This window comes from Aspergillus neoniger (assembly GCF_003184625.1).
Source record: "Aspergillus neoniger CBS 115656 unplaced genomic scaffold BO87scaffold_41, whole genome shotgun sequence".
Lineage (NCBI taxonomy): Eukaryota > Fungi > Ascomycota > Eurotiomycetes > Eurotiales > Aspergillaceae > Aspergillus > Aspergillus neoniger.
Genome location: NW_020291169.1, coordinates 228,596 through 250,128, shown reverse-complemented (window position 1 = coordinate 250,128; position 21,533 = coordinate 228,596). Strand labels below are relative to the sequence as shown.

The 21,533-nt window shown below is 51.4% G+C and overlaps 8 protein-coding genes and 1 non-coding gene across 9 annotated transcripts; 4 read left to right on the top strand and 5 right to left on the bottom strand.

Annotated features, from left to right (window-relative positions):
• Positions 1-74: 74 nt before the first annotated feature.
• On the top strand, positions 75-966 carry BO87DRAFT_446766 (SDR family NAD(P)-dependent oxidoreductase; the record flags this gene model as incomplete). The annotated part of the gene is made up of 2 exons (XM_025628243.1): positions 75-512; positions 572-966. The coding sequence occupies 2 exons, from the start codon at positions 75-77 to the stop codon at positions 620-622; spliced, it is 489 nt and encodes a 162-aa protein (XP_025475503.1). The 3' UTR covers positions 623-966.
• BO87DRAFT_419283 (uncharacterized protein) lies at positions 674-2,141 on the bottom strand. The gene is made up of 2 exons (XM_025626938.1): positions 1,250-2,141; positions 674-1,171 (listed from the first exon to the last, which is right to left on the bottom strand). The coding sequence occupies exons 1-2, from the start codon at positions 1,941-1,943 to the stop codon at positions 744-746; spliced, it is 1,122 nt and encodes a 373-aa protein (XP_025475502.1). The 5' UTR covers positions 1,944-2,141; the 3' UTR covers positions 674-743.
• Positions 2,142-2,448: 307 nt separating this feature from the next.
• Positions 2,449-4,364, top strand: BO87DRAFT_380172 (zinc-dependent alcohol dehydrogenase). Its single transcript, XM_025624238.1, has 4 exons — positions 2,449-3,109; positions 3,194-3,242; positions 3,292-3,448; positions 3,502-4,364. Exons 1-4 carry the CDS (start codon positions 2,946-2,948, stop codon positions 4,269-4,271), a joined length of 1,140 nt encoding a protein of 379 aa, XP_025475501.1. The 5' UTR covers positions 2,449-2,945; the 3' UTR covers positions 4,272-4,364.
• A 240-nt stretch (positions 4,365-4,604) lies between these two features.
• BO87DRAFT_t238 lies at positions 4,605-4,676 on the bottom strand. The gene has a single exon. It is a non-coding gene; the product is annotated as a tRNA-Arg (tRNA).
• A 1,441-nt stretch (positions 4,677-6,117) lies between these two features.
• BO87DRAFT_318522 (uncharacterized protein) lies at positions 6,118-7,524 on the bottom strand (the record flags this gene model as incomplete). Its single annotated transcript, XM_025619804.1, has 2 exons — positions 6,118-7,095; positions 7,168-7,524. The coding sequence occupies 2 exons, from the start codon at positions 7,522-7,524 to the stop codon at positions 6,118-6,120; spliced, it is 1,335 nt and encodes a 444-aa protein (XP_025475500.1).
• A 2,092-nt stretch (positions 7,525-9,616) lies between these two features.
• BO87DRAFT_380171 (uncharacterized protein) lies at positions 9,617-13,947 on the bottom strand. Its single transcript, XM_025624237.1, has 2 exons — positions 13,288-13,947; positions 9,617-13,213 (listed from the first exon to the last, which is right to left on the bottom strand). Exons 1-2 carry the CDS (start codon positions 13,627-13,629, stop codon positions 9,821-9,823), a joined length of 3,735 nt encoding a protein of 1,244 aa, XP_025475499.1. The 5' UTR covers positions 13,630-13,947; the 3' UTR covers positions 9,617-9,820.
• Positions 13,948-14,896: 949 nt separating this feature from the next.
• BO87DRAFT_419279 (uncharacterized protein) lies at positions 14,897-17,311 on the top strand (the record flags this gene model as incomplete). The annotated part of the gene is made up of 1 exon (XM_025626937.1): positions 14,897-17,311. One exon carries the CDS (start codon positions 14,897-14,899, stop codon positions 17,309-17,311), a length of 2,415 nt encoding a protein of 804 aa, XP_025475498.1.
• A 336-nt stretch (positions 17,312-17,647) lies between these two features.
• On the bottom strand, positions 17,648-19,738 carry BO87DRAFT_380170 (mitochondrial 37S ribosomal protein mS29). Its single transcript, XM_025624236.1, has 2 exons — positions 18,996-19,738; positions 17,648-18,934 (listed from the first exon to the last, which is right to left on the bottom strand). The coding sequence occupies exons 1-2, from the start codon at positions 19,624-19,626 to the stop codon at positions 18,048-18,050; spliced, it is 1,518 nt and encodes a 505-aa protein (XP_025475497.1). The 5' UTR covers positions 19,627-19,738; the 3' UTR covers positions 17,648-18,047.
• A 177-nt stretch (positions 19,739-19,915) lies between these two features.
• Positions 19,916-21,190, top strand: BO87DRAFT_367925 (ribosome biogenesis protein RRS1). The gene is made up of 2 exons (XM_025621914.1): positions 19,916-20,073; positions 20,187-21,190. The coding sequence occupies exons 1-2, from the start codon at positions 20,036-20,038 to the stop codon at positions 20,785-20,787; spliced, it is 639 nt and encodes a 212-aa protein (XP_025475496.1). The 5' UTR covers positions 19,916-20,035; the 3' UTR covers positions 20,788-21,190.
• The last annotated feature ends 343 nt before the right edge of the window (positions 21,191-21,533 follow it).

Genomic DNA, 21,533 nt, shown 5'->3' with positions numbered 1-21,533 from the left:
CCCCCCCCCCCCATCCCATTCACAAATATCTTCCCTTATCTCTACACCTTGAAAGAACCAATGCTAAATACCATATGTTATCCTACGGGTATAGAGTCGACCCCCCTCTCCTCGGCCACACAATCAACACCAACCTAAGCGGCGCATTCTGGGCAACGCAAGCAGCAGCACGACAAATGGCACTGGCTCAGTCGCCACCGGGGGGTTCCATTATCGGGATTAGTTCTATCTCTGCGCTTGTTGGGGGTGGGCAGCAGACGCATTATACGCCCACGAAGGCGGGCGTGCTTAGTCTTATGCAGTCGTGTGCGGTTGCGTTGGGCAAGTACGGTATTAGATGTAATGCGCTGTTGCCGGGGACGATCCGGACTCAGTTGAATGATGAGGATATGAGTGATCCGGTGAAGAGGTCGTATATGGAGGGGAGGATCCCGTTGGGGAGGTTGGGTCAGCCGCCGGATTTGGCGGGGCCGGCGGTGTTTTTGGCGAGTGGGGAGTTGAGTGGTTATGTGGTGAGTATTATTCCCCTTTGTTCTATGTTTGGGAAGAGTGTGCTAATGTGGTTGGATAGACTGGAGCGCAGATACTGGTGGATGGGGGGGCTTTTGTGAATCTTCAGTAGATAACGATATGATTTGATGATGTTACTATCTTTATTGTGGATATACTTGCTCATGGGGATCGGTGTACATACATACATGCATGCATATATGCTTCAATATATGATTTGAATACGTATTAACTTAGAGTTCAATCCCATATGCCTTGAGGGCAACACCTCCCCATACACCCTCCTTCTGCTCCTGTGACAAGCCCCTCTTCTCCAAAATACCCTCCACCACACTCCTCCACCTTCTCCAGGCGACTGCACTGCCGCCTCCACCCACATTACACACAGGCCAGTCAGACCCAAACATGACTCTCTCCGGCCCGAACGCATCAAAGACCACATCCGTCCACAGCTGGACCTGGTCGACTAGGGAAGCAATATCCGGCTCCGAATCCGCCGTCAGCGGAGGAAGCTCCGAGAATCCCCCGGAAAGCTTCATATACGCCGTCGGATGCTGTGCCATGGCTGTGATGAGGGAGCTCCATTCCAGGAAATCAGGATGCGTAGCGATCGAGTCGGGCGAGGTGTACGGCAGACGCAGGTTGGGCTTGCACAGGTGGTCTGTAGATAGCTTGTTAGCCCAAACCTCCCCAAAGAGAGAGGAGCAGAAACTGATGGGGAACTAAGGAACAAACATACTAATAACAATCCTAACCCTATCCTTCTTCTCCCCCACCTCCCGATAAACCGTATTCATCATCTCCGCCGCCTCCCTCAACTGCCACATCCCACCCTGACGCGCATCCACCCCCAGATCAAACGCCAACTGCTGCCTTCCTAGCCACCTCAACCCCTCAATGAACTCGGGCTTTAGCATGACTCCGCTCGGCTTATCCTGAACGAGATACCGCACTCCGCAGACCTTCTTGAATACTTCCTCCGTGCGAGTCCGCTCCCTCACGAGGGAAATGTACTTCTCTAGCGCAGCAGGACCCCCGGGCACAGGTGCCCAGGGCACCATACCTAGACAGAGCTGGCGGTCTACATCTTTGTGGCCTTCCCCTGGGATAGGCTCTCCGGTGATGATCCGGGTGAGGAAGGAGACTTCGTCGAGGGCGTGGTACCAGCCACGGGTTGGGTCTGATTCTTCAATTGAGGAGATGCGGTCGGTTTCGAGGAAGATGAAGCCGCGGAGGTAGTGTGAGTTTGTTTTTGTTGGTGTTGTTGTTGTTGTTGTTTCTTCCGGGGATGTGGGAGTCGACGTGGTTGCGAGGCGGTATTCGTCGATGGAGTGCTGGGATCCTAATGGGCTGGAGGGGGTGTACCAGGCCAGCGTGGGGAGATGGGATGCTGGGAAGAGGTGGATGTGGGAGTCGATGATTGGGGTTGGCATTGTTGTGGATGTAGTACTTTTGTCTTCTCTGTCTTTGTGTTCGTGTTCGTGTTGATGTACTTGTGAGGGGTTGAGATGGTGATCTTCCCGGGAGTGCGGGGTTGAGTGCTGCTTGGGATAATTGAATAAAAAGAAATAAAATGAGGACTACAAGATTGAAGAAGAGTCTTGTTGATTAGGTTACAAATTGAGCAGAGCAGTTATTGAAAGAGGGGAACTAAAACAAGTGTGCAGCTCTGCTGGCCATCATGCAATTCCAGTCAGCAGACGAGGGGATGATGATCGGGGATGCATTAGCCCGAGCGCAGGCAGTCCAGACTCCATCGCGACCAACCAATCTGCCTTCTCCTCTCTAGTACTTCTGTCTCTCACTGGCCAGACCCTTGGCAAATGGTGAGGACCTTCGGCAGCTCCAGCAGCAGATTTATATACCGAAGGAACAGCTCTGAGTGTGTCCGACCTTCTGCTGGATAGTTTTTGTGTTCTGTTCAGCTCCACGACTAAACCACAAATTGGGGCGGACCGTCACTCCTCGCCAATCACACTCCGCAACAAATACGATCTGACTTCAAATGCGGGGTTCTTTCAACTGATGCCTAGGTACTAGATCAGTGGCGGGGGTGATATCCGGGATTCCGTTGAATTGGCTTCTCGTTTTTCTGGCACTTGGCCGATCATGTTCTCTGGATGCAAAAGGAAAAGAGGGGTTCGGTGGATGACGATGTGACTCGCCTTCAGCTTGTGCCTCGGTTACGGCTACTTGCGACTTTCATTGCTTCTTTTGAATCAACTATCGACACCATAATGTGAAGTGCATTTCTTGGCCCGTCTCAGCGATGATCCATCAGGATGATCCCAGTTCATTTAGCGCGTCGACTGGGTTCCCCAGTGATAAAGAGATGCTGCGCCTTTGATCTGCAGCTTCTGAGTCTCGCTCCTCGCACCCTTCATCGTCCCCCCTTCCTCTGCGTACAACACCGAAGATACCAGTATACTACGAAGATGATTATGTCTGCGGGTGATACCAATGGCAATGGCAGTACAGCTGTGCCGGAGATCCCTGCAAAGCAGAGGGCTGCCATCTATGACCAGCCCGGCACTGTCTCCACCAAAGTCGTAGAGATAGATGTGCCCGAGCCTGGTGTGGGTGAGGTCTTGATCAATCTGTATGTGTTACCTTTAGCCCCAATTGGCTGGACGGACACAGCTTATCCAGTCGAGTGCATCCATCGGACTAATGGCTATTGTAGAACCCATTCAGGCGTCTGCCATTCTGACCTTGGAGTAATGACCAACACCGTAAGTATACAGACGTACCTCTAGCTCAATCACCTCCTAACTCGTCCAGTGGAGTTCTCTACCCTATCCCACACAGCCAGGTCAAGTTGGTGGCCACGAAGGTGTCGGTAAGATCGTCAAGCTAGGCCCTGGAGCCGAGTCTTCGGGCCTGAAGGTCGGCGATAGGGTAGGCATCAAATGGGTTTCCAGCGTCTGCAAGAGCTGCGGTGCGTATACAGTTCTCTTGGCCAGATAGTCCATACTGACAGTTAACGATCAGAACCATGCCATGCAGGCGCCGACGGCATCTGCTTCAACCAAAAGGTATCCGGATACTACACCCCCGGCACATTCCAGCAATACGCCCTAGGCCCCGCCAACTACGTGACACCGATCCCGGACGGCCTCGCATCCGACGAAGCCGCGCCGATGCTCTGCGCCGGCGTGACCGTCTACGCAGCCCTGAAGCGCAGCAACGCCCGACCAGGCCAATGGGTGGTGATCTCCGGCGCCGGCGGCGGCCTCGGCCATATAGCCGTGCAACTAGCCAGCAAAGGCATGGGACTGCGCGTGATCGGAATCGACCACGGCAGCAAAGAAGAACTCGTGAAGGCCTCCGGAGCTGAACACTTCGTCGACATCACCAAGTTCCCCTCCGACGACAAGGGCCAAGCCATCGCCGCGCACGTCAAATCCCTCGCTGGGGGTCTAGGCGCTCACGCCGTGATCGTCTGCACCGCAGCCAACGCAGCCTATGCCCAGGCCGTACCATTCCTGCGCTTCAACGGCACCCTCGTGTGCGTGGGAATCCCCGAGAACGACCCGCAACCGATCGCGACCGCGTTTCCTGGCCAGATGATCAAGCAGCATTATACGATTACCGGATCGGCGGTGGGGACGCAGCGAGATGCGATCGAGACGTTGGATTTCGCGGCGCGAGGGATCATCAAGGCCCATTTCCGGACGGAGAAGATGGATGCTTTGACGGGCGTGTTCGAGGAGATGAGTCAGGGGAAGTTGCAGGGTAGGGTTGTTCTCGATTTGTCTTGACGTGATGTCTGTGGTTGCTTTGTGTTGGTCTATTTTAGGAGTAAGCTGGTCAGTCAATGAATGGAAGTTCAATCAAATATATTTTCAACGAAACATGATGATGAACGATGATGCACATAAAGAAGACGATGAAAGACCACTGCAGTGATTTAAAAACACAAATATTGCAAAAACCGAGAACAAAGAAGCCATCATTCCGGCAGCGTTGCAATTCCACTCCGTTCAACCTTGCAAAAGAATAGACAACTGAACACGAAACAGTACCCAAAAGAGAACAAGAACAAACACAAAGAAAGTGAGAGAGAGGTAAAAGAAGAAGAGAATAAAAAAGAATGACCGACGCAGGACTCGAACCTGCAATCTCTTGATCCGTAGTCAAGCGCCTTACCATTGGGCCAGCCGGCCAATTGATGAAATAACCCGGGGATCTTTGCCTACATAATCCAGTTTTAAAGTTACACGATCACACACATAGTGGTGGTGGTGGCGGGTCGAGCGAATTTCCTAGTGATTCCTTTGCTTAAAGCCGCTTATTTCCGGGAGAAGTTCTGCCGGTCTGTTTGTCTGTCTGTTGGGCGGTGTGGTGGTATTTTGGTGGGAGTTAAGTACATTTTAGGTGGCATTGGGAATATTCTTAATATTTTCTTTGTGCACTAATTGCGGGGAATTGGGTTGGTTACTCGTCTTGCTTGTGATAAATAATGGAGGGGTTGGGTTGGGGGTGTTATGGAGGATCTGCAGGGTAGTATTTATTGAAGTTTATCTTGTCTAGTAGTCAACTAGTCTTGTTGTAGGGATTAGTGCTGGATGGAGATGGTGGCATCTGTGTACTGCGAAGGGGCTAAAATATCCGGAATGAAGGAAGAGAATTGATTAGTGGAGAAGGACGGAAAAGGATTCAGTATAGCTAGAAATGTATGAGCTCATTCGTAGGAGTTACAGTGACTCTTACGAGGAAGGGATCAATTACTCGAACAGTCCCTCAATGCTGCATTTCGATGGTAGATAACTTCATAACTACGTACTGCTGCGCAATTGCTGTCCAACGACTCTTCCTGCTCAGTCCCGAGTCCACGGGCCTGCGTACCGAGCAGCTGGGAAGGAGGGTCTCAGTCAGACATGGGTATGTAGTAGGACATGTGAAACTTTCTCCGGGAGGAGCTTATTGGTCTAGCTACCAGACGTATAATATCGAGCGAGGTCGATAGACGTCATAAGCAGATTCTGAAAGGGTCGCTTTGCGTCGGGGAATCCGACCCAGCGATTCAATGATACCAGAGAAAGTGTATATTTGGAATGGGTAGTTGGGTGCGAGGCTGTTGTCCCTTGCTTAATGGCCGGTTTGGGGTTGATAACCTTGGTCCTGGGGCGGCCGTTCGGAATTTGAACCGTTCCCTCGGGACCTGAAGCACGCAGTGGGTGGTATTAAGGTTGGCTGATCATGCCAGGACACATTCCTCTGGTACGAATGCAACCATGGGACTGTCTGGGAGCTGCTTTGGTGCTTGTGTCACATCCCGCTAACAAAGTTGGACAGGTACCGTGGTAGCCCGTGGCGGTGCTGTTCCCTTGCACAAGGGACAAAGCAGAAGCTAAGAGGCAAAAGGAAATGCTATCACGTCATGGGCAGAGTGCTGGTGCCAGACCAGCTGGATAGTAGGGCCACAGGAGAATTGGTGTAGCTTATCTATCAGGTGATTCGAAATTGAAACAGTCTCGCGCCTCCGTAATGCAAACAGTGGTGTATAATGCGTATCAATAACAAAGCCGCCCCAACCAACCATGCAATAACAATAACCAAATCAACTGGCCTCTCCAAAGTAGAAGAATGAAACCCTGAGATTTCTCACCGTGTGCGCTTGCTGTAGCCCCGACTTGTAGACGAAGACGGTCGCTTTTGACCAGCATTGGCAAGAGGTGATTCCGCAGCACGTATCAACGCATCGAGTCTCAGTATATAGGCCTTGGGAGCTCGGTCCACTTCAATCCGGTGTAGAATTGTTTTCAACCTGCCCACGAATTGGTGGAGCGCCATAGCCGGTACATGCTCTAGGGCATCAAGAATAAAGAATTCACCAGTTTCGTCGGCCTTGCCAATAAGCTGGTGGAAGAGATTGCGTTGATCCTCGTCCTCTCCGTGGAATGTCACTCGGCCACGTTCGTTCCCCTCCAGCGCATCCTTATTACGGCCGCAGATGCCCTCCAGCAATGTGACCAAAGTCTTCGCAGCCCCTTCCATACCGTGCGGTGCTCGAGCGATGATGTTTTCCCGGACGCGGTCAACGTTGTCTTGAATTTTTAGAATGACAGTCTCCACGTCCAAATCTCCAGCCTCATTTGAAGCTTGTCCTGTAAGGCAGTAGCGGTCGAAGTCTGCTAGTAGCTTCCGCAATCTCTGATGCACTTTGTCAAAGAAGATCACCGCGCAGGCCGCAATCGGCATCGCTTTGCATAGACTGGAATAGACTCCGTCGTCGTGCACGGCAAGCCGAAACATTGTGGCTTCAAAGTCTCCCTGTACAACACACTGCTCAGGGGTACGCGACTGTCCTGCATCATCAACAAGATCGAGACGGAACTCCTCAGGCAGAATCACCGGACTAAAGGCCGACAAAATGTCCCGGACCATGTCCTGTCGGCTCATTCCCCCCTCGGCTTCGGAGCGAACATATTGCCAACACAGCTGATCCGCAATGGTCTCCAGCTTGCCATCCAGCAGTTGTTCAACGCGACCAAAGTTCGGAAGACGTCCATCGCTCGACAGAAGAATGTCGGAGGGAGGAGGTTGAGGGACGAAGCAGCCATGAAGCTGATCAAGGAGCCACTTTTACTTCGTGTTAGGATACCGGAAGAGAAAGGAAAATTTTACTCAAGGTGGGGGCATGAGGTTGCTCACGAAAATGTGCTGGCAGGCCACATTGGGCATGCCTGAGAAGGTCGAGCAGGTGCACGTATACCCCTCTGAACCGAGATGAACTCGGGGCTGCTCAATGAATTGGAAATCAAACCCTGTTCGTGTCGTACAGCAGCTGACTACCTTGAACTGACTCGTTAACCCAACGAGAGCCCTGGCTTCGGTGTCGGAGTCAAGCCTGGCGAGATCATAGGTAATCCCTGACTTGCCACGTACGGACGAAGACGCAGCTGAATCTCCCTCAGCATGACTCTCGTCACTTTCGCTTCTCAGGAGCTCGCTGCTGTCGCTTTCATCTGTGTGTGGCGCTTTCTCGGGCTGGGAGCGTGTCGTCGGCATGTCGCCTGTTATTGAGAGGTCGTGAAATTCTTTGGTGGGAGCAGACATTGAGAGTTATATGGCAATGGATTTACTGTGGCTTGTGTGTCCCTGGCTTGCATTTGTATTTGCTGGCCTCCAACGGCGAGACCGGTCAGTTATATAGAGTTTGTTCCGAACCAAGGAAGGAAGCGGGTACATTGTACCAGCAACTGCTCCAAGCTTGCCGCAATCGCCTCTGTCACAGCGACCAAAGAGACAATAGAAGCTTCCATATGAACTACTGTTGGTATTTTGACTAACCACTGAGCCTTGGGACCCGCCGTCAGTGGCCCCGACTTTGCCGCATAATGAGTAAATGAGCCATCGTTTGGATATATTCAAGCATACACGTTCCACAATGATCTGGAATTTCCACATCTGCGGTTAGTGTGTCCGGTTAACGCCCACCCACTTGGCACAGGAGACATCGGGATTCTGCGCCACAGATGTAGAGCTACTACAAGCTGCGTGGGATGCTGGGAGAGAGATTTCGTGTAGCTATAGGATCAGAAGTAGCGGCAGGAGAACCATGAAATCACAGGATCCTCCCGGCTGAACCATATTAAGAGCCAAACGGCGATCATGCGCACTTGTGTGTACGAATCATAATGTGCAGCCGAGTTGGCACATCCAACCAGCCTGTAAACATAGTTAAATGTGTCGAAGGAATACTGCACAGGCCCTTGACAATCTGCACCGTTGCAGCAGGTACTTGATCAGTTGGCACAGGCTCCAATGTCAGGCGGCAACCGCTAGGAAAAAGGGGACGCGGTCGAAGCACTGGCTTCGGATTGTATTGCCGCAAGCTGCGCAACTCCTCTTCACATCATGACAGCATATTGCTGTATCCAACGCAGGGATTCCTATGGTGGAAAATTATACTATCGATTATTCTTCCCTGTGATACGTATGCATCTTGTGGCACTGCATTTCTACGCCATCAAATGGCCGAAAGATAGGGATCTCCCTTCCTCAGCCTCGTAATCGAGTCAAAGGGAGAACTTCTGGGCCGCGGGTTCCAATTTGTTCGTATCCGCCTTAGGCCGCAAGTAAGGGTACCGGATTTCGTGATGCGCCGCAATCTCTCTCGTCCCACATCTGCGGCATTAAGCAGCCTGATTAGACGTCCTCTCCATGTGGCACAAGCGGCGCTGCCTCAGAAACTGGGTCTTCAGATACTATAGATTTCCATGGTGGGTGAACTCGACCCACGATTCGCTTGTAGAGAGTTTGCGGGAAGGAATTAATAGGCGCCCCTCTCTCGACCACACACTCGGAACGCCTATCTCTCCTTCCCTCTGCGACCACCGGAGACACCGAGCTGGACTAGATTGCGACATTCAGTGCAGCGCAAGCCTGTACCACTGGATGAAGAGAGTAGCCACCCTAAGGCTGTGTGCGGTGCTTCCGCCTATCCCCTTACCGTGGCTACCTTCCATGCCAACGCAAGACTGGCAAGCATTCGTAAATTCCGGTGTGTACCAATGCTTGAGTTCTCTCCTGATAACGTAACAATGGGGTCTCTGACTCTGGAGCTCCGGTATTACCCATAGTGCTCGCCTTGGGCTCCGTAAACTGGGTCCCAGTTTGATGAGATTGAAACTTCTGCTCTCGCCGGACTAATCAGCTCCCAAGGATTCACGAAGAATTACTCATTGCTCACCATATTATTGTATGCTTATCTCTGAGTGGAGTAGAACCCTGATGGCGCCAAAGAGGAAACAGAGGATCACAGCCAAAGGTGCTCGGCCACTCCTCAGTTAGCGCTGAATAACGTGGGACTGCTGTTTCGAAATCGTCATATAAACGAATGGCGCCAGAGGACTATGGGCCATATAGTAAAGGAGTGCAATGTGGCTGTAATTTCTGCGTAATCGAAAAGCTTTGGTGTTTGACCGAAAGTGACTGCGAGTTGTCTTGTGGGGAGCTGGACCCGTGACCACTGGCAGCAAGAGCCTCCTTCCAACGCCGGCTCTTCTTCTACTCTCTCACTTCAAGAAGCTCAATACATTTAGCATTGAGACAGTAGATAATATACTCTCGACCTCTCTCTTGATTGTACGTAGCTTATGTAACAATGAGATTGTAAGGGCCTAAACATGCCTATGGTATTAATCATATACAGAACGACTGAAGCAACGGGTAATAGTGCGGAGAAAGAAAGCTAAAACTAGAAATCAAAAAGCATCTACCGTTGTCAACTACTAGAGACATAATATGAAATTCGTCATGTCGTTAAACGCCTGTCTGGCAGAAAGTGATTAATATCTATCCTTCAAGGGCGGCTTGTTTCAGTGTTCATCCTCGCCGCATTTCTCCTTTTCGCATTCTCCAATGCTTTCCGGAGCCTCTCCTGATGCTCGGGATCTTCTTCGGGCTTCCGTGGTGCAATATCAGTCGTGAGATGCTGGGATACCGGCGCAAGCGTATCGGCAGGCATCTGTGATGAAGAACCAGTTTGATCAACTATAGGAGGCTTGCCTAGAGACTCCAGAAGACCATTTATGCTAGTTATTATATTTGCAGGCCCAGACCTAATACTTTCAAGTTTGGACTTGAGATCCGCTTGGATCTTCGCGTCTTCCTTCCTTTTCTCGTCATCGAGCCGGCGGAAAACATCCGCATCGGCGTCTGAATAACGCGCCTCGGCCACAGAAACACTGTAATCAGCATCGTTGAGTACCGAATCAGCCATATTGAAATTGTGTAAGATGGACTCAGAGTCTTTACGCAAAGACTCAACCAGATTATATACTGATTTCAGCAACTGTTCCACCTCGGAGTCTGGCAGCCCAGACGAGCGAATGTTCGCGGTATCGACCTTGGCCACCTTCGCAGCAACTTCGTCAAGAAGGCTCTGGTTTTCACCCAACCCGTGCATGATGGCATCGTCGAACGAGTCCATCAGTCGGTTAGCTCTATTATCTCGCTCTCTAGCCGCTTCCAGGATGTTGCGTTTCTCCATCTGGTCGAAATCGTGATCCACGCCTTTCAGGGCCACGGAGTCGCCCATGAACACAAGAGGCCGCCTCTCAGCCTTCTTGCGCCGGCGCTCCCGATCCAAAGCGATTTCGAGACGCTTTTGGTAACGTAGCTCGAGTTTGCGATAAATTTCATTCACCGTCCTCATTGTGTGCGACAGATTGTACCTCTCAGTGGTCGCAGACTTGGCCCGTCCATTTTCATGATCAAGTTGAGCAAGCGCGGCTTCGTAGAGCGCCTGAAGCGCAGCTATTTCTTCTTTCAAGCGTCGATCCAAAGGCTCGAAAACATCGGCGACAAACTTGTCCAACTCCTGTCTTTCTTCGTCTAGCTGAGCACGAGCCTCCTTCTGACGGAACTCCTCCTCCAGTACATTGATATCGGCATAGCCAATCTCCTTCCCATTGAAGAGCGCATCGATGCGCTTCTCCGACACCTCCTGGCGTTGGATCCGTTCCCTATCCAATTGCTCTCTGCGCGGTTTGCTTGAAACTCCCCAAGACTTAACCGCCTCCCTGATGTACGAGAAGTCATTGGAGTAATTCTCCAGATCCTTCCTAGTCGTCATATTCCACGAGCTTTCCGATTGTTTGGACATCGGCGATGAAGCCATGGACCGCAAGTCGTCAACTGGGCCAGCTGGCTTTCCATGTCTGAGAGAAGCCGGCAGTGGTGGCGGAGAGGACGTTTTCCGGGGTGCTCTCTTTCGGTAGGCAACGCTCTTCTCCCTTATCAGCCCAATGAACGTTTCATCAAGTTCATTCCGACGCGGGGGCACTGCTGAACCCGGTCTATCTCCGGGAGTAGGTGCTGGAGCGTTCGACATTACCCGCCCACTCTCAGCTGACGCCTGCCGCAGGTCGGAATAGGCTTGATATGCAGGCCGATCAAACACAAGCACATCAGAGCCTCGTTGGGGGCCTTCAGTATAGCGAAACGGGGTATAAATCGGCTGTGGAGGGTTGGTGGTCAGAGGGGGTAAGGCATGTTCATGTCGGACATCACCGAGCATGGAGGGTGGCACTGATGTCGCTCGTGACGACGTAGCATGAGCGACAAAATCAGTGTGGTATTGATTGCTCCCTGTAAGCGAGGCAGATCTCTGTAATTTTGTTACGCTGGGTGTCTGTATTTGGGGAAGAATGGGACGTCCTCCAGGACTGTAGCTGCCATCTTCCGAGTCGTCATCCCCACTATTCGAGACCAGATGGCCACCTTCGGTTTCGACTGGTATAAGACCGGATCCCACGTCATCTTTCGGGTCTTTGGTCGATGCGCGTGGAGTGGGCGTTTGTTGCCGCGGACTCTCTTTGAGATTCTCATCCACTGGCGCCGGTTCAGGCTCAATGTTGAACAGGATCTCTCGTAATTTGGTCTCCTTAGCCATAAATGCTGTGAATATATTGAAACGTTCCGCATCGGAGTCAGCCACTGCCTCCTTTCGAAGCATTGCGACATAACGTTCCAACGAGGATTTGGACCAGGGATCAAGATCATCATACGGATCGAGTGGTACAAAGGCAGGGAGGATTGTTCGTTTATCCGTAGTTGGCCCGTTGGTGACACTGTTCGAATCCACTGAGCTTGACCCAGACTGAACTTGCTTTCGAGGAATTATCGATTCCTGTCTAGGCGTCGGGGTCTCGATTGGGCTCTGCTTCCGCGAAGGAGGCAAAATGCCTGTGCTGACCCGAGACACTGAGCTCTGAGGATTCTGCTCAGCTGATGTTTGCGCGATAGGACGGTTCCAAGCTTCGATGATGCCGTCAATGCTTTCAGCGGTTTCAGAAGTGGAGATGTTACTCTGAACAGATCCAGTACTATCCATCCTGACTGGCTGGGGTGGAGTACCCTTTACCACGGTCTGACTAGTCAAAGGGCCTTCAGTTTGACTCGTTATTTGGAATGCATTACTGGGAGGCGTTATAGGGCTGACAGATTCAGCCTTTCTCACCGGCTCTTCAATATTTGTCGGGCGACTCTGAGGCACCTGTGACTGTGGGCCCGAAGAGGGCCCATCCTGGGGCCGAGAGCCAAAGGCACCTAAATCATCAATACTCCCTGGAGTGGGTGTCAGGTGCTCCCAGTCTGAAGGCCCACCAGAGGCTAGGACAGAAGCGCTAGTCGGGGCATTGAGAGGGTTGGTCTTGGGAGGCACCGGTGGAGGAACGACGGGAGGTGTTCCATGTGCTGTACTCAAAGTCGCAGCCACAGGAGCCTGCGGAGGCCCAGGTAGTGGCTGGCTCTCATAAGATACTGGAGTGCTTGGCTTGGGGCTTGGAGCTTGGGAAATGGCCAGATTAGGTGCATTATTGCCGGTGATTTGTGAATCGCTTGGCAAGGTCGCTGGCTGCTGCACTGAGGGATTGTGATACTGACTCAGGGGGGCACCAGAGTAGGGAGGAGGAGGAACCGGAGGTGGTTGCTGCCATAGGTTGCTCTGCTGGGCACTTGAGCGCTGGTAACCAGTGGAACTAGCCGGGGGCGGTGGTGGAGGCTGTAACGGTGAAGCGCTGACAGATTGCTGGAAAGCATATGGAGGATTCGACGGCCACTGCTGGTAGGATGTAGTATCTGCTGGTTGGGTCGCCCAGCCTGGGGCAGCTGGTAAAGGCTTGTTTGGGTCTACCGGGCTCACAATTGGAGACTGCGCCTGTGGTGATTGCGCCGTGCTTGAAGGCCGCGGCTAATTGGTTTATGCTCGTCAGAATATTGCGAGCCCATCAGGGTTAAATCAATAAAACGTTCAACAACACTCACGGGTAGTGGTGGGGGCGACTGCGCATGAAGTTGGTGCCTGTTGTACTTGACTCCCCATGAAGTGGTGTCGGAGCCCGTAACGGCAGAAACGGGGGATATGCTTGTACCCGGATGAACATTAACTGCTGAAGGAGGATTGGAAATTTGACCGTAGATGGTGGGGTTGTAAGTAGATGATGATGTAGTTGTCGGACGCGGAGGAGGCGGTGGAGGGGGCGGGGAAGAAGCGCGCCATGATGGTTGTTGCGGAGGATGATGGCGAGATGAAGCCGATTGCTGCGTGTTGGAAGAAGCCAGACGCCATTCGGGCTGCGGAGGACCCGAACTTTGCGAACCATACATCTTTGGAGGTGGGGGAGGAACTCTTCCGCTACGTTGATGTTGGTCGCAAAAAAATAAAGAAGAGACAGAAAAGAAGAAGAAGAAAAAAAGCGCCTTCCGCAAGGTCGTCTTCCCCCGATGAATCTTTATTAGAAGAGGGAGAGAAGAGGAGGAGGGATGACCTCAAGCGACAAGCTGCTCCCTAAGGCAGGCCACGAGGCAGATCGGCTGACCGGAAAGGAGGTCACTCACTCTCTGTGCCTTATCTTTCTCTCCTTTTCTCTCTGTCTGTCGCTCTTTCCTTTCTTTTCTTTCCCTTCCCTCTTGCCCTCTTCTCAATCATGCAACTGACAAAAAAGAATGTTAGTTCTGGGGAGAATCAGGAGCAGCAGAGCTTCACGCTTGAAAGTTGCCGAGTCGCTAAATTTCAATCCAATGGATGCCATCGTCCCTGCCACGATCCATTTATATCCACCATTCAGTGACGCCGCTACTACTACTACTAGTTCATTGCGTTTCCCGCACTTGCTCCACCATCATGAACTGCCATCATCCCAGTGTCCACCAGCAGCACCTCTACCAACTTAAGTATACTTACTATCTAAGATATAATGCTAGACCAAATCAATCCTGGGTTGCTTGAAGAATAGCCATCATGGGATACTGACTCAGATAATAACACTGATGACCCCACAAGATAGTCATCATATACTTATTGGTTGGATTGTCAGTCATTCCGGTGGGGATATACTACCCTATATTATACTACTCTTTTATAGATCTACCGATTACAGTTTGAACCCAGAAACCCTGACCCATCTATGACTCTCTCAAAATGAACAATGTCAACAAGCTCAAAATACTGCTATTATTCTCTCTGAATTGATGGTTCTTATTCGCGCACACAATGGCGACGCATACAAAGAATTTGTAACTTTATGGAACAACATCCTCTTTGTGAGAATCTTTCATCATGATATCTCCTCTTCTATTTATAGCCTCTCAAAGAAGGTATTTACCAGGGATTCATCAGTCAAACAAGCTCGCATTATAAAGCGCGGCTGCTACTTCCTTTACATTATCTGCTCCGAATATCAATTCATTTCCAAGCTTTCCGTTTGCTTCTCCCACCCCCGTGCAAAGCAGCAGCACATACTAGAAGCGACATTCTTGGTTACCCAGCAGTCCTTCTATTAGTACACTATTGGCGAGAATCGCCTGAAGTCTGATCTTTTTTGCTACGAGCCACTTCTCGAAGACTAGGTTAGGTGCTTCAACTGGCAGCATCATGTCCAAACGTCCATACGATGATGATAACGATGACTTTGACCTATTTGCCTTTCCCCCAAGGCCTGATCTCTTTGACCAAACAAAATGGGCACCGCATGTGAACAGAGAAGATGCAAGGATCGCGCATCGTTTCTGGTCCCTCCCGGACACTGTACTTGGAGAGAGCTTAGGAGAGCAGCCCCGTTATACCCAGCCCAGGGATGCGGGCGACAATCCCGCAGCACATGCGCTCGCAAGGAATGTCTATGACCACTTGATGCACGACGAAAGTTTCCTAACGCCAATTAATCCTGCAGATTGGCAAAGGGAATGGACCAATTCCGGGCTGAACAACAGGGTCTGGTCATTCCGCGACATCTTTGAAGGGCAGGGTCTTGATCTTGGGGAAGCCACGGAAGATCTTAATGAGGTGGACGGCCAGCTTATCAGGGACATGAAGGCCTTCCAGTTAAGAGCCGCCCTAGGGAGCCGAAACCTCTCAACTGAAGGGACGGTTCCCGTATTAGGCCGGAGACTTCAGGACTATAAACGCAAAGTGTATCATCAGTATCGTGTCCTGCCTCGAAGTGATCTGTCGCAATGGGGTGTCCACAGAGATGACGCGCGAAAGTACACTATCGAGATCAGCGACGATGATGGTATAGGTGCATTGGATATGTACACTTGTGCTATTCTTGCCAGCCCATATAACCCAGCTTATTGGTTGAGCCGGGCTTACTGCCATTACCAACAAGCGTTTTTTGACCTTGCCATCGGGGATGCTTATCGAGCAGAATATCTCTGTGACGTTCTTTATGATGCACACCGGCGAAGTCTCCAGCCTGGGCTCTATACGCGGATATGGCACGCTCTGGAACAGCATATTATGGTTCAACCTAGAGATCCTATCACGGGTAATTTATCTGCGGAAGCTACACTGTTTCGCAGGTTCAATGGGGTTAATTTCTTCGTACCCACTATCCGAAATGCCACCCAGCACGTTCTTGCTCTTAGTCTCATGGCGCTCCAGTGTTGGGACGACTATAAAACAAGGGGACGTCTTCTTAGAGCAAGGACAGTAAATGCGGACCGTGACTTGATGCCATTTCAAGAGCGCGCCAAAGTCATGGAATCCGTTGCTGACAGAGCCAAGACGGCCAAGGCAAATACTGAGTACTATTATTACGAATCACGAGCCGGACACACTTCAGGAGACAGGATATATCCCCATGACGCAGACGACATCGATCGTGCTGCAGTCGCCTTTACGGAGAAGGCAACAGATGTCTTTTTCAACCAGAATGAAAGCCTCCCTTGGAAGAAGTGCAGGATTGCCGCCAGCAACGATCAAGGTAACACACAACTGAAAGTGGTTGCGACAGAGGATATTGCAAAGAATGAGGTCATCTTTGTCGAAAATCCCCCAATCAGAGGCCATCTCGAGCTGCCAAAGCTACCCATCAAAGTGGTACCATTAAAGTGTGACAATTGCCGGAGAACCCTGGCCGCCGAGCATCTGGAGGAATACACTCGTGAATTCGGACAAGGGAATGTCCGTGAAGCATGCAAATGTATCACAAAGCCTGTCCCCATCCCATTCTGCCCTGCGCTAAACGATGACGATCCAACTTGCGCTGAGAATGCTCGAGCACGGTATCACTATCGTGTCTGTGGTGAAGACTGGGAATGGCTACACGACTCCATGCGGCCTGTAAAAGTCGTAAACCTCAACAAACTACCACGTTACGAGTGCTCGTTTGAAGCACAGGCGACTTTACTGAGTCTCCTCCTGCGTGAAGTATTCGACATCACCCTTCACCGAAGAGAAACCCAAGATCCCAACCTCATGGCGCACGAAATCGACGAGCTTGTCGCGCTTGAAACCCCCCATAACTGGACCAATCGAAGGTTTCCCTTCAGCCTGACCGCCAACGTCCATGTCCCCTTTAATATCCTCTTACAACTCGGCGTCGACATCTTCCGCGACCTTAGCTTCGACACCTGGGTCATCCAACTCATCCTGAAGAAGCTCACTGTCAACGCCATCCCCTGCGCGGGTAAGCGTCTCCAAAAGACGAACATTATCAAGAGTAAACCCTTTCCAAAACTGGAAGCTGACCTGACGACTGATAATTTACCAAATTTTTGGCCCACTTTCTCCAAACTATATTTATATCCTGGACACAGTCTGTTCAACCATGCCTGTCCTACGAAGTACAACGCCAGCTGGGCCTACTACGGCGACGAGAACCCTAATTTGATCATCTTGTGGTCATTCAAAGACATCAAGAAAGGTGATGAGATCCGCATCCCGTATTTTCACACTCTCGATACGGGTGTCTCCACTAGCACTCTGGAGCGTGCTCTCGGAGGACCTTGCAACTGTGGCGGGCCTCATCTCGATGAAAAATATAGGCCACCACCACCCACCTAACAAGAAACAAGCGACCTGAAAGTACGTGACAGAATAAAGAAGCGAACCCATCATAACAAAGGATACAGATAGGATCTTGGTGATATAGTCTGTTTTGTTAATATTCTTTATCTATCAATGCACTTTATGCCATGATCAGATGATGTTTGGCCTGTTGGCCATCCCGCTACACTAATCTTCGAATTGCTTCGTTTACTTGGCGTGTGATCTGTTTTTATTTCTTGATTACTCTCTCCACATTGGACAGTGGCAGTTCTTCTTCATTACTATCGATTATCTTCAATCCCGCCTCTTGTTATAGTGTTATAGTATACTATGCACATACGATGCACACTTTTCTGAACAGCCTTATATATCCATAAAAGAATAGCCGAGATAACATACCGAACAACCTAAGACGGGTACACCACTTAGACAGCTTAAGGGAGAGTAGCACATATTTTCGAGATTTCATTATATGCATACAGACAGAACAGAACAGAGGGACGAAGAAGAACGCGCAAGAAGCCCAAAATGATCAAGATAGTAAGATAAAATACAATACAGAGGCATAGATAGATGTCTCGAATCCATCCATTGGCACAGCAGGATGGAGGTCACAGGGTAAAGAGAAGAAAGAGAAATGGGAAACAATATAGAAGCAACATGGCAGGCCAGTATAATCTTTACATACACATCCAGAGTCTCTAATGCACGCCATGGGAAGGGAGATGAAATCAGACAGACAGATAGACCATTAAGCAATGACTCTCAACCGTCTACCGAGCTTCTCGAGCTCACCGATAACGCCTCCACCGGCCAGACTCCACTTCTCGCCAACCCAGGCGTCGGTGATGTTCTCACGGAGGAGACCGCTGCGGGCGAAGTATTCCATGAAGCCCTGGGCCTCGTCACGAGTGAGACCGCCGATGGTCTGGATCTCGAGAGAGCCGTCCTTGGAGGCGGGGGACTTGGTAGAAGCGGAGTCGTTGAAGACGGCGAGGACGCGCTTGTCTGCGTTGAGGTAGGGGTCGGGTTGAGGGAATTCCGGAGAGGAGGGCTTGATGCCGGCCTGGCGGGCGGCGAGCTGCTGGAGAGCGACTTCGAAGCCGTAGATGGTGGGGCTGTTGGAGCCGGAGGTGGCGTAGAGGATGACACCGCCGTTGGGGAGGGAGGGCTTGCCGGCCTCGGTGCTGGGCTTCAGGAGGGAGAGGAAGTGCTGGACGTAGACGAGGTCATGGGCGTGGATGGGCTTGCAGTCGATGTTGTTGTACTTGGTCTCCTTCATCCAGTGGGCCAGGTTGTCCAGGGTCACGAGCATGGGAGGACGGGGCTTGAAGCCCTTCTCGAAGCCGGCGGCCGGGGCGGTGGCGGTGAGTTCGGTCCACAGGGCCTGGAAGACGCTCCATGCGACAGCGGGGTCCTGGATACCGGGCTTGGCGAGAGCCTCGAGGGTCATGCCGGGCTTGACAGCCGTCTTCAGAGAGGGATGGGGCTGGGAGACGGTCAACTTGGACAGAACCTTCTGGTTTGCGGTGACGATGCGAGACAGGAGAGCGGCGGTGGCATCGTTCTGGACGTAGACGTTCGGGTTCTCATCGGAGAGGGGTGCGTAGGCGGTGTTGGCAATGACGAGATCCTGGGCTAGGGAAGTTGTTAGTATTGTTTGCGTAGTTGCTTATCAGTGCATGAGTGACGGTCTCACCTTCAGGAACCGTGATCACAACCCACTCCTTGGTGAAAGCCATAGACATGGCCTGCAGCATGTGGACGGACTTTCCGGAGCCCTTCACACCGGTGATGATCTTCCTGACGACCTTTCCCTTGTTCTCACCCTCCTCAGCGGAGATACCATCAATGAGTCTTCCCAGCTCGAGCGTCTCACGCCTCACCACCGTTCCCGGCCGACGGAATATAGACCAGCCCTGCTTGGGCTTGAAGGCCTGGACAGCCCTCAATTGATCGAGCATGGGCACAGGAAGACCCAGGATGGAGCCACGAAGGCGCGCATCCACCATGTTTTCGGCAGAGAGATCCTGCATGCCTTCGATTTCAAGAGCGTTAGGGTTGCTGAGGACGATGCGTTTGCGGAGCGCTCTGCGTTCTCCGACAGCCGGAGGACGCGTCCTCTCGACGGGCTTCTTCTTCTTCATTTTGGCGGATTTAGCTTGACGGTACTTGGCAACCGGTAAATCGCCCTTCTTCTTAGCTCCCGCGAGGAGCGGCGTTGACGAGTGGAATGCTGCTACTCGCTGTGCTGTTAATGTCGGCGGGAGGATAGCTCGGGGAGCGGTAGGAAGCCGCGTAAGGCAGCTCCAGCAGAAGGAGGAAACCATCGCGCTGCGATACACACTGGCGCTGTGGCCAGCGTCCTAATCGGTCAATTGGGATTGATTGCGGCGGGGATGGGGGGTGGGAGCGGAGGATTGCGCGGAGGAGGAGTCGCCCAAAGACATGGAATGGATTGAAATTCGGAGCACATTTTGGAGCCTCGACTCAGATTCCTCCTCCCTTGCCCCTTTGGGACTAGTGTCGGTGCCGCTGGATCAGAAGGCGGTGTGACAGGCCTAAAAGCAGCATGGCGATTTTATCTCCCGAACTTTTTTTTTCCTCTTTACCCGATCGGTCAAATCACTTGTTTCCTTTGCGCCCAGTTCTCCATTCTTTTTTCGGAGTCCCTGTGTGATACTCTCAACCTCAATTCCCAGAGTATCTTGTTCGCCAGTTGCGCGACAGAAGTACAACATGGCGTCTACCGACTCCAAGCCCAAGCCGGAGAGACTGTAAGTCGAATCCACCTCCCCATTTGCGTGGGGAAAGATTATCATCTATCTATATAAACTCCGTTGAACTTGAACAAATACACATACTAATTCTTCAATGATCATGCTATTAGCCCCGTGACTGTCTCCAAGCCTACCCCTTACACATTCGACCTCGGTCATCTGCTTGCGAACGACCCCAACCCTCTCGAGATCTCCCGCTCCGAACCCTTGGACGTCAGTCTCAAGGCCACAGCCCGGGATGGCACCCAGTCTCTTCTCAACCAGCTCCTGACCACCTGCCCCATCACCTCCTCCCAACAGGGTGTCCTCCTGACTCTGCCACCTCCCACCACTGTCCTCCCTCGCTTCAAGCCCCTTCCCACCCCCAAGCCCCCGACCAAGTGGGAGCTGTTCGCCCGCAAGAAGGGTATTGGCAAATACAGCAGCCGGCCTGGCGCGGCATTGGCCGACAAGGAGCGTCGCAAGAAGTTGGTGTACGATGAGGAGAAGGGCGAGTGGGTTCCTCGCTGGGGTTACAAGGGCAAGAACAAGTCCGATGATGAATGGCTTGTTGAGGTGAACGAGAAGGATTGGAAGAAGGAAGAAGAAGCGGCCGCTAAGGGAAGCTCGATCCGTGGACTATCTCGCGCCGAACGCAAAGACAGGATACGCCGCAACGAGAGGAAAATGAGAGCGAATGAGCGCAAGAGCCGGAAGTCGGGTGGTGGTTAAAAAACAAAAAGCCGATGATGTGTAATATGTGCTGTGTGTGTCGTTGTTGTGTCTGATAACGATTTTTGTCAAGAGTCGAGGCCGTATAACAAGTTTCTGCGGATCTTGCCTTGGTTTTAATTTTTCGTTCTTTCACCTGGGGCTCAAATGTTACGGCGTTCGGTTTGGAGTCGCTGGGCTTGGATGTCTGTCAATGTTGCCTTTGGTTTGGGACTTGTTCGTCTCGCCGGGCTCGAAAAGCAATATCACATTTTACTACCCCCTTTAAGTATTTGTCTTATCTCTCGATCTTCTATGGGGTCCGCACCATAACCGGGGGTACTACTTGACTTCATCTGTACTACTGTTTCGCTTGTAGATACGCCTCTATACTTTATTTTCAAATACGAATAGACCATCCAGCCATATAATACTAATTCCAATTTCTCTTCAAATTGATGCATCGCCTGTCATTGGTCTATCTTACAGCTATGTACCAATATACGCCAAAGAATTGAGAAATAGTACAAAGCAAGGACCAAAAAGTGTCATGAGTCGCCAAATTCGGGGGAAACGCACCGTAACACAGCTCAAGTGGGGAATCAATAGATGAATAAGCCTGTAGGAAATGAGATAAGGAAAGAACATGCATATGATTTCTCCAGAAGAACAAGAAAAGGCTATAAAGGTGATATGTCGCCAACGGTGCCAAGAAGTGGAAATGTGATCGAGCAACGACGGAAAGAGAAAACGAAGAGAAAGATTTG

Bases quoted from the DNA above. Each gene is read 5' to 3' on its own strand.
- BO87DRAFT_419283 (XM_025626938.1), bottom strand. From the start codon at position 1,943: ATGCCAACCCCAATCATCGACTCCCACATCCACCTCTTCCCAGCATCC. The intron at 1,172-1,249 runs GTATGTTTGTTC...AGCTATCTACAG, and splicing joins TAGGGTTAGGATTGTTATTA to ACCACCTGTGCAAGCCCAAC.
- BO87DRAFT_380172 (XM_025624238.1), top strand. From the start codon at position 2,946: ATGATTATGTCTGCGGGTGATACCAATGGCAATGGCAGTACAGCTGTG. The intron at 3,110-3,193 runs GTATGTGTTACC...TGGCTATTGTAG, and splicing joins GGTGAGGTCTTGATCAATCT to AACCCATTCAGGCGTCTGCC. The intron at 3,449-3,501 runs GTGCGTATACAG...GTTAACGATCAG, and splicing joins CAGCGTCTGCAAGAGCTGCG to AACCATGCCATGCAGGCGCC.
- BO87DRAFT_380171 (XM_025624237.1), bottom strand. From the start codon at position 13,629: ATGTATGGTTCGCAAAGTTCGGGTCCTCCGCAGCCCGAATGGCGTCTG. The intron at 13,214-13,287 runs GTGAGTGTTGTT...TAAACCAATTAG, and splicing joins AGTCGCCCCCACCACTACCC to CCGCGGCCTTCAAGCACGGC.
- BO87DRAFT_380170 (XM_025624236.1), bottom strand. From the start codon at position 19,626: ATGGTTTCCTCCTTCTGCTGGAGCTGCCTTACGCGGCTTCCTACCGCT. The intron at 18,935-18,995 runs GTGAGACCGTCA...CAACTTCCCTAG, and splicing joins TGTGATCACGGTTCCTGAAG to CCCAGGATCTCGTCATTGCC.
- BO87DRAFT_367925 (XM_025621914.1), top strand. From the start codon at position 20,036: ATGGCGTCTACCGACTCCAAGCCCAAGCCGGAGAGACT. The intron at 20,074-20,186 runs GTAAGTCGAATC...TCATGCTATTAG, and splicing joins AAGCCCAAGCCGGAGAGACT to CCCCGTGACTGTCTCCAAGC.